This window comes from Pelmatolapia mariae, linkage group LG3_W, assembly GCF_036321145.2.
Source record: "Pelmatolapia mariae isolate MD_Pm_ZW linkage group LG3_W, Pm_UMD_F_2, whole genome shotgun sequence".
In the NCBI taxonomy this organism is placed as follows: Eukaryota; Metazoa; Chordata; class Actinopteri; order Cichliformes; family Cichlidae; genus Pelmatolapia; species Pelmatolapia mariae.
Window position 1 is genome coordinate 22,248,938 of NC_086229.1, and position 10,710 is coordinate 22,259,647.

General features: G+C 40.9%; 1 protein-coding gene across 1 annotated transcript; it reads right to left on the reverse strand.

Moving 5' to 3' along the window:
* Nucleotides 1-3,917: 3,917 nt before the first annotated feature.
* LOC134616308 (uncharacterized) lies at nt 3,918-8,112 on the reverse strand. Its single transcript, XM_063461079.1, has 5 exons — nt 8,008-8,112; nt 7,047-7,343; nt 5,811-6,080; nt 5,640-5,723; nt 3,918-4,430 (listed from the first exon to the last, which is right to left on the reverse strand). The coding sequence occupies exons 2-5, from the start codon at nt 7,247-7,249 to the stop codon at nt 4,370-4,372; spliced, it is 618 nt and encodes a 205-aa protein (XP_063317149.1). The 5' UTR covers nt 7,250-7,343; nt 8,008-8,112; the 3' UTR covers nt 3,918-4,369.
* Between the last annotated feature and the right edge of the window lie 2,598 nt (nt 8,113-10,710).

Here is a 10,710-nt window from a genome sequence, read left to right on the forward strand (position 1 = left end):
ATTGTGAACATGACTGAGACGTGTTTGAGTCTTCAGGTCAAGCTGTCCTTTGTTTCCTTTGTAAGACACAGGTCAGCAGTAAGTGCCTGACTTAATCCAGAAGACGACGAAACCACTTATATCTGTTTTTATGAATTACATGATGATGTGTGTTAATGCAGGAGTAATGTTCCATAATTAAATGAAGAATTCATTTCACCCTGATACCTTACTAATGCCTCATGGTGTGTATTTATAGTTGACATGCATGCATTTTCTTTTGATAGCCTCCAAAGCATTGTGGGAGCTGAAGTTTCACAACTCTGAGCATGTTCATTTAATAAATGTAATTTTCTCAAAAGCAAACAAACTGAGAAGAAACATGTAAATATGAAACCATGAATATAAATCTTTAGAAGTAGTTCAACTTATTCTGTTTCCCTGCAGTCAGTCAAACTACTCAATGGCTGATGCACCCTAGTTTATTACTGATATCAAGTTTCACATAGATCAGAGGTCCGTTCTTCGTACCTCGCTAAGTAAGTTAGCCGGATTTGATTGTTGACGATTTCGCGTGATCTTGGATCGTTCGGTTCTCCGAAGCTCATCCGGGACTTGCTGTCATAGCAACAGATCCGTAAGCGTAAACCTGCTTGGGAGCAGGCTTACTTTATGTAAACAGGATTAGATCGCGGCCACTCAGGTATGTCCGCTTCATTTATACGAAAGCAACAGCGATATTTCTCCACTGTTTTTCCATAAATAAATATTATCAATGTAACTAAAGATAATGCAGTATTTGATTCTGTTATTGATTTCATACAGATACATACAGGTCATTTCCTAAAAAAAGGGAAATGTACTATTAATCATTCTATTACATGTATTTGATTATTTCAGATGTAATTCATATTTTAGAGTAGTAATAGTAAATTACTTCGTGTAATCAAGATGAGAGACCACGGCTATAAAAGCGAAGGTGGATTTGGGAAGTCTGTCGCAGCCATGTCCTGTCCGATTGTACGCGAGCAAGGAAGGTGCAAGATTGATAAGGAGAGTTTTCAGAATTCAGCGTATATTGCGGGATAGACGGGATATATATATATCTCAACTTACTGTGCATGCTTCAGTCACCCCTTGCATGGGAACAGGTAGAAGTGATGGAGTGTTATGTAAAACTACACACAAAAAACCGACAATGTCAATAAATGTCACAGTACAAAAAGCATTTTAATTAAGGCAACAACCAAATATTTTACATTGTACAAATAGAATTATGAGCTCATTTACCAGTTATGAAGGTGCTGCTGCTACTGCACCCCGGCTGCTGGTCTAAGGAAGAGCTGCCCCCAGGGATGCCCTCAACAATGGGTCTGGTGGCATTCAACCCTAGGGCCAGCTCCTCTACCGGGGTGTGACGAGGGGGTGCAGGACCACCACCTGTCTTTATTTGCTCTGCCCTTTTCTTGGTTGCTGTTATAAACAAACAAACAGATTATTTCAGGGTCTCTTTTCAGGAGACTAAAAGCAATATAAGTGATAAATATTACCATTCTGTGGAATATTCTTATATTTCACTTTTACTTGTTCCCATGTTCTAGTGGGTCCTGTTGTGGCTCTAATGTGAAAGAGGATATGATGTAATATAATATAATAAATTACTTACGAGTTTAATTTGTCAGCAACTTTCTGCCAGCCCTCTCTCCTTGCTTTTGCAGCCTTTGCAGTGTTCCCCTGCATTTTAATTAAACTCTGAAACTCCTGAAATCCCTCAATCAAGAGTTCTTGCTCTGCTGCCGAAAAATACTGAGTGCGCTCCTTCGACATCTTCGCCGACCAATCACAGGGTTGCCGATCAATGTTTCTACTATCGATGCGTAGCCCCTTTTAAGCCACCCAGTGATCTCACATTACTTCATCCAGCTATACTAATCGTCAACAACAGGTGTGTTCGGAGAACCGGATTAGCGAGCTCAAAGTTGGCGCGATGATTTGATCTTGGATGTGTCATTTGATCTTGGATGTAGTAAGCGAGGTACGAAGAACGGACCCCAGTGCTTCTCAAACCTTTCACAGTGAGTAGCACCACCTCATAAGATATGTGGCCCTTGAAGTATCACCCTTATGATCGACATTAAAGTACAGTAGTATAGGCCTGGGCAGCACAGTGGTTAGCACTGTTGCCTCACAGCAAGAAGGTCCTGAGTTCAATTCCATCATCAGGCCAGGGTCTTTCTGTGAGGATAGGTTAATTGAAAAATCTAAATCACCCCATAGGTGTGAATGTGAGTGCAAATGGTTGTCTGTCCCTGTACTGGCGACCTGTCCAGGGTGTGCCCCATGCCAGCTGGAATAGGCTCCAACGACCCTGGAAAGGATAAGTGGATGGATAGTATGAGCCTATTTAACACCACATACAGTTTACACAAGACAATTTTATTTTTTATATGAATGTTATTTATTTTAACTGTCATAAACAGGATGTGACATAATGATTATGATAACAACTGTGCTGCATTAAAACATTCACAGCATGTGGGATAGCCAATTTTTAAACAATGACCTGATGACTCCTGCTTCCGGGTCTACTCTGAGTTTTAATAAGGCTGCTGTGTTTTTAACATGTTTTAATGCTTTGGATCTTGGTGTGGATCTCGGCATGGAGGCAGCGTGGAAAAGGGCTGCGTTTTTACCATAAGCACTTTGGCCACCTTGCAGTTTTAACGCCAAGGGAAACGAGCCCACCAGCACTCTGTAGCGGCTCAGCTTTCTTCTAAAGAAAATATAACAGGGTTTCATTTACAGCAGAAAAACTCCTGCTGAGTTTACAGGCTGACTTTAATGTGTTTCTACACATCTGATCATGTGGTTTGTAGGAACGCTCCTCTTCCCGATTCCACTTCAGTGGTTTGAGCTGAATTTTGAGGCCATAAAAATAAAAAGAGCCACTTCACCATGGAGAGGTCTCTTCTTGTCTGCTTTGTGGATTACAGAGTTACCAGTTTCTCTGAAAGGTTTAACTGCTGTCCCATTCTGATAGTTTATCACTGCTGCACACACAGCATCACACTTAAACCCTTAATGACCACATGAAGAAAAACTGCTGATCATTTCTGACTGTCTACTGGCTGCATTCCTATTGATTAATGATAGGTTTGTAGCTTAAACCTATTCGCTGGAACGTTCAAGACAATTCAACTACACAGCAAAAAGCATTGAACACCAAGCAGGGCTCTTTATGATTCTCGTGTACGAGGGAGACCAACTGGACAAACGCCGTTCCTTCGCTTGACCCCAGTTGCTCTCGTCCGCTCCCCCGTAACACTGCTCTTTTATTGAGGTTACATGAATATGCATAGGTTCATTAACATATGACGTATACATACAAACAAAGAGTACCTTGCCTGTGCGTTGTGTGAGCATATGTGTGTGTGTGTGTGTGTGTGTGGGGGGGGGGGGGGTCAGTGTGTGACCCCATAAAGACTTCCCTAAACCTGCTGTTCTGGAAGTCCAGCAGTTCATCTAAACAAAAGGCACTTAGACTAAAACAGATATACGTGTGTTTGCTATACCATATATCAGCAAGAAAAGATACGACCTCTTCCCATAACCCTAAGATTTTGAGTGTGCATGCCAGAACACTCTGGAATGCACACAAAGTCTTTGCAGACAACTAAGGATCACACATCCTATCACTACACAATCGATTATACACCTCTAAGCATATATGGTTAAATATCTCTAAGCATGAATGACAATCAACAATACAAATCTAACAAACAGCTTCAAACATTAAAGCTCAACTGAAACAACAAACTCACTCTGAAAACCCAAACTGAAGTAAAACAAAATCATCAACTTAAATCAAGAATAAAAACTAATTTTAAAAAAACAAACAATAACTCTGATCTCAATTTAAATTAATACATTTCTTTTCTGAGTATCCTGATAATCTGATAGCAGTGTTGAGGACATTTCATTGTTAAATGATCACAAACATTTCTCTTAGCAGCTCCACCTCCTGTTAATCCCCACAGTTCAAACTGGCTGCAGTTCACCTTGAGTGCACGCCGGAGAGAATGAAGCTAAAATAATGAGATCAAAGTGGCTGTAATGTGACATAATGTCATGTTCCTGATACTCAGAGACAGCTATTGCAATACAATTTTAAAATGAAAATGACCCCGTGAACATTACAGGGTTGAATAATGTAAAACATTGCCTCCTCTGTCTTTACTTGACTACAGTCCTGCTGTGATGTTTGCTGTTTGTGGAGGGCTGCTGTGCCATGTCACAGCTTCAAACTGATGTGAATATGATGATGATGGTGATGAAGATGGTGTTTCTCCTCTTCTGTTCCTCAGCTCAAAGACCGATGGCGGCTGATTCACTAAATCTCAAAGCGTTTGTCTTTAAAGTGTCGTCTGTCTATGATGTTGTTCCCAAAAACTCTAAAAACAGGACAACAGCAGAGTCAGTGAACGTCACTCAGCGAAAAACTGGAAACTGTTCACAGTGATCAGAATCACAGCCATCAAACCCCTGATTACTCTGGAGGGACCAAACACACAACCAACGCCATGATGCTGCTGTTTTTAAACTTTAAATGAAACTTTCAATTTTAATCTTCAGGATTTTGGTTAAAACAAACATGAGATCATACAGCAACACAGCTGCTGTTAGCTAACATAAAATATTTCACAGTCACATGATCTAATGAAAGCAGCATTTTTGTGCTGACACACTTTTCTGTTAGAAAATAAAGTTTTTTCACAAAATTTTAATTAAAAAAGGGCTATGACAATAACTGTTCCAATACACCAGTTCACAAATTAGCATATATATTTGTATAATTTAATGTGTTTATGAATATTATCTCCTCGTTTCTTTACCCGTATAACTGACTTAAAGCAGTCTGATTGTATCAGCGGCAGTAAAACTACAACAAAGCTCAGTTAAATTAGAGCATAAGTCTGATAAGAGGCCTGAAGTCTATATAAAATCCTCATAAATCACATGATCAGATATTACATCAGGAATCTGATGACTTTAACCCTCTCAGGCTCAAATTAAGTTTTAGTTACAGGAAAAATCTGATATTTGGGGAAAATTATCAAAAAAAATAAAAACTCATAAAATATGTATGTGGGGTAATCAGGTTGTTAGTTTTTAACTGTTGCAAATCGGCAACGCCTGCCTCGAGAGGGTTAAGGTGGTTTTATTTAAGATACACAGGACAAATGAGACTTTTTTGTAAAGCTATATCATAGTTTCATCCTTATTAGAGAATATAAATGAATTCAAATTATCTTTTTTTCACCCCAAGTGGGACCAGGAAAACTCATTTCTATTTATTTGATGAGCAGGTGGAATAAACTCTTATGTATGATTTTGAAAATTATTTCTGCACAAATGCTTTTTCACAAATTCACTTAGTGACCGAGTAATTTTCTAACACTATTTTTGGTGAGAGAACAATTTCAAAGTTTCCATCTTGTTTTCAAAGTCATAAAAAAAGCCACACTCTCTCTTCTTCTTACGTCACACTGCAGTAATAAAGAAATGTTAATCAGATGTTAATGTGCTTCATGTGATAAATCAAGCTCCTCTCAGATGAACGTGATCACTGTGAGCTCTGTTAACTCAGGTTTGGAGCTCACCTCACAGCTTGAATGGAGGATCTGATGGAGGTCAGGTGGAGAAACTTGTTGGTGGAGGCATCGGTCAGTTTATTGTGACTCAGACTGTAAAACAAAGAAAATGATCCATTAGAAAATCACTAGAGTTCCTCTGAGTGAATAAGAAATCAGACTCTATGATCAGAAACTCACTCCAGGACTTGGACTTTGTGCAGCTGTGGGATCAGTGTGTGCAGCAGCTGGTCAGTGAGCTCACAGTGACTCAGGTCCAGCTCTGTCAGACCTTCAGACGAGTCCAGCAGCTGAGCCAAAGAGGTGCAGGTCCATTGATCCAGTGTGGTGTGACTGAGGTCCAGTTTTCCATCCAGAGCTCTCCACAGAGACTCTGCACATCTGACCGAGTCCCTCTGAATGTGCAGAGGGATCAGGGACACCAGTTGTAGGAGGAGAGCTTTAGTGGCTCTGAACAGGAGGAAACAGACTGTTAGACTGCATGTGATGAAAACAGACAAAGTCCTTGAAGCTAATTCAAAAAACGTTGTGTTCATGTTAGAGCTGCAACAAGGAAACAAACAACCCAAAGAAAATGAATCTGCAACTATCTGGCTTATAACTTAAGTAAAAATAAATTTTCTTCTTGGTCTCTGTGGAAAATGTAAATAAAAAGAGAATGCAATGGTTTATAAACCCTTTAAACCCAACATATCACATGTTACAAACTAACAAATCAATCTTTAATGTCAATCTAAATCAATTTTTCTGCTACAAATTTTTGAGCATCACCATCATATCTGCGATGTAGATGAACAGAAATAGGCATCAGTACATGCGATGATTGATCTGTTTTCTGATTGTTTGGAGAAAACTTCAAAAAGTGTTAAATTACCAAAATTTATTGTAATTAAATAAATAAATAACATTTTATTTCATGGTACACAGAGTTGCTGCAGACCTCCTAGGATGAGACATTCTTTCAATCTACAAACGATTATATACTTCTAAGCATAAATGATTATATGTTTCTAAGTACAAATGAGTATATATTTCAAAGCATAAATGACAATCCAACAATATAAACCTAACAGTCATCAGCATAACAGTGATAAGGAATGTCCTCAAAGGAATGTCCTCAAAGGAGCCCATTATATGCTGGATTAAAGACATTTTCATTGCTCTGGTTTAAATGTGTCTTCAGATCTGAATATTTCATGTTAGTATCTTGTGTATTATGAAGAGGAAAAAAACCCTCAAAAATATTAATTAAAAAGCATAAAAATTACACCTATGTCATATTTACAGTGTGAAGATATATTTCTTTGGCTTCATTAAATTTACAAAAGTTAATGGAGCTAGTGGTCAGAAGTGCAGATCAGGTGCAAAACACTGATGGATATTAATGAACTGAGTACAGACTGAGCTCTCTCTCACCTGAGCTGGACTCTGTCCAGAACAGGAAGCAGGTGGTCCAGCCCGATGTCATCGACCTCACAGTCTCGGAAATCAAGCTGTGTCTCCCGGCTGCTGTATGTCAGAAAGGTGGAGACGGCCCAGCAGTCATCAGCCGTCAATCTCAAAGCTTCTTTCTGCTCTTCCTGTGCCTGGTCCATAAAGGAGGAGCAGGACAGATCCATCCTGTGCTGCAGAGCCCTCAGCAGGCTGGATGATGCCCACTGCTGGGCTGCAGCACAGCAGTGGACCAACCTCAACAGCAAAGTCCTGTTAACACTGTAGAAAAGATACAACCCAGCTCAGATCCTATTCACACCTGGTGCTAACATTTAATCTGTACTGAATCCTGACATTTTATACAGGAGTTCATCATCTGAACTGTAACCACATTTACTTACATTGAGTTAACTCTACTTGACTTGCCTCTTCCTGCTAACTTTAGTTAACCTGTCCAGCCTGACTTTACACCTACAGTAATGAGGTCTGATTACAAAACAGGTCTGACCACCTAAAAATGTGTTCTTTCCATTTAGATCCTGATTAGCACAACAGGACTTATGTTTTATTTCAAAGAAACATCTGTGAAGCAGACCTTGAAAACTGTAAGAGTATTTAAAAAATACATGGCAGGCGATCAGCTCCAATCAATCATTTTCCACTACCAGTTAAGCCAGCTATCCAAATACAGATCAATATCATGTGTACATGGTATTATAATTCTAGTCCACCCATCCATCCTACATTATCTGGGTTTATAAGCGGAAATGTCCAGACCTCAGCTATTGTTCTACAATCCATCCAGTGTAAGTTTATTATGTTATTATATATATGTAAATCAACTTTTCCTTAGCACTGAGCAGGAATTATTAAATCATTTCCTCAGTGATGAAAAATGATTATGTGGTTAGTATTTAAGGTAAAATCATCAGCAATGTCTGACCTGAGCTGAGACACTTTATTAAGAACAAACAGGAGAGACTCTGAGCGCTCTGCCGGTATGGAGGCCCACAGCAGGTTAAGTTTGACTCCATCACTGTGATCCAGGATGAAGAGCAGAGCTGAAAAGTCATCTGCATCCAGCTCTGTGCAGGTCAGATTGATCACATGACCCAGTGACCTCAGTAAACCTGGTACACTGTGACTGCTGTAAGCTTCGTGGATGTGTCTGATGGCAGATAACACAAAGCTGGGACTGGACCTGAAAGCATTCAGAGTGTTAACCCTGGCATGGTGGACAATTACAGTCAGAGGATATTATTAAGATAAAACTAAAACACCAACCTTTGAAACACAATCCTGTCCAGGAAGGGCAGCAGATGTGACACGTTTTCTTTTAAACAGCTGATCTTTGTCAGGTTCACTGTGATGGTCTGACCTGATGAGTGCTGCAACAGAAAGTAAAGAACCTCCCAGGTCAGACAGCATGAAGTCAGGTCTCCACCAACTTTACTGAAGAAACTCTGAGTCAGATCCTGGTCCTTAATTTCATGAAGGAGAGCAGGGAACTGCTGCAGGTTCTCATTGTTCAGTCTGGAGAAGAAACACAGTAACATTCATAAACACATTTGTTAACATAGCAGTATCTAGCCTTTTAAACATGATGTGACTTCAGAAAGATTACCTGATGCTCAGGGGGCCACGATGAAGCAGCAGTGCAGTGAGATGCTGAGTTGGGATGCAGAGCTCTGACAGGTCTAACTGTCTGACTGTCCAGACCCTCAGCAGAGATGCAACACTACTGACAACTCTCAGCAAAACTTTGTCTGACAGGTAGCTTTCAATGATGGAAAGCTTTTCAATGACCAATGACTGAGAAACTCTGTCTGTTCTAACCCATCGAAGCAGCAACAACACCATGTCTGTGCTCAACCTGAAAAGGAAACAGAATATCTGGTCTTTAAGTCTGACGTAATTAGCCGTTTCCAGGTCCAAACTCCGCTTCAGGTTCCAAAGTCAAACAAACACTGCAGCATCACCGAGAGTTACAAACTGCCTAAATTCTTTCATCTTTAATAAAATGATCAGTTTGGCTGCTCTACCAGGTGTAACAATTAAGTTTAAAATCCAGGCATCCATGAAAACCGAATTTATGAAATTTAACGGAATTAGAAGTTAGCAGGGAGTTAGCTCACTAGTTTCCACCTAAACATGGTATTCCATGTTCTGACTGAGGGATTTCTGAAAAAAATTAAAATGTACAGCTCTGCTTTCACTTCCGACATAAATGAAGACAGAAAACTAAACAGCAGTGACGGTTGTAGGGTTACTGAAGTTGGGCTAGTTGGTATATAATGATGTGCTATGTGGTGGCTAGCTACACAGCTATGTCAGCATAATATAAACACAGTGAAGCTGGAGGATGAACGGTAACTTTTTTCCACTTGATAAAAGTTAACGCGAGTGTTAGAAAGTCTCCTTATATTTCAGTCCCATCGCTATATGTGTAATGGTAATTTCTGCCGGTAAGTTCCACTTTGTTCTCACTGTTTGCTGTGGTGATGTCGTCACATGCTTTTACGATGGTCCTGCCGTATCACAAGTCCGAGGAGTACTGGATCTGACAAGACGTATACCCTGCCAGATTTCTCGGCCTGGCTCCAAGTGAAATCGCAGGCCAAGCGCATATCCAGTAGGGCAGCTGACATGTTCCAGGACCAGACCAAACCAGGGTGAGAAAGGCAAGAAAAGCCAAAGACATCCTTCCACTGTGCATTACAACACCGACAACAGGAAGGGGGATGGAGCTCATCTGGAACCGGGTCATCGGACGCCTCCCATTAAAGGGAAGACTAAACCAAAACCTTACTGTCCATACTGTGACACCCGTGAGCACTATCTTAATCTTTGCCCCAAATTTAAGACACTGTCTACCACCCAAATTGCAGAGTAGATCAAAGACAAAGGCTGGTGGCATTGTGGCCGGAATCATGCACCTGATGTGTGCACCCTTAAGACACCCTGTAAAGTGTGCAAACAGCAACATATTACAGTGCTGGACGAGGTTTGCCAACAGGAGCCCAGGAAAGTCCTGATGGTCGACACTGCCCCAGATACGTCCACCATCTACATTGATCGCCCAAACCGTCCTCATACGGTTTGGGCGGCTAAAGGTTGTGAAGGTGTATCTGTACAATGCTGAGTATTCATTAGAGACCTTTGCTGTATTAGATGATGGTTCTGAACGATCCATCATCCTACCACCGGCTGTGCAGCACCTCAATCTAGGGAAGGAAGCCGTGACACTTCCACTAAGAACTATTCGGCAGGACGTGATTCACCTGCAAGGGGCCTCGGTCTCCTTTGAGATTTCCCCTGCCCATGATCCTAAAGCGAGATAGCACATCCATCATGCTTTCACTGCTGAGAAACTGGGCCTCTCTGAGCACAGTTATCCAGTTAAGGCACTCATGCAAAAATATGTGCACCTGCGTGGACTCCCGTTTTCCCTGTCGACAGGGTGCAGCATTTAGTCCTTATTGGCTCAGACTTCCCTCATCTGCTCGTCCCAACGAAACCTGTACAGTCTGGTCCTCCTCGTGGTCCATTGGTAGTCTGTACCTGCCTTGGATGGACTCTGCAGGGTCCAGCTAACTTACTCCAGTTCGCTGTGGAAGAGCAACAGTGTCTCTTTACTGGGTCCCCA

What these genes read in the sequence shown, in the direction of transcription:
- LOC134616308 (XM_063461079.1), bottom strand. Translation starts at nt 7,249, where the DNA reads ATGGATCTGTCCTGCTCCTCCTTTATGGACCAGGCACAGGAAGAGCAG. An exon ending in CTGGACAGAGTCCAGCTCAG is followed by an intron (nt 6,081 to 7,046) that starts GTGAGAGAGAGC and finishes CCTCCTGTTCAG; the next exon opens with AGCCACTAAAGCTCTCCTCC. An exon ending in CACAAAGTCCAAGTCCTGGA is followed by an intron (nt 5,724 to 5,810) that starts GTGAGTTTCTGA and finishes TTTGTTTTACAG; the next exon opens with TCTGAGTCACAATAAACTGA.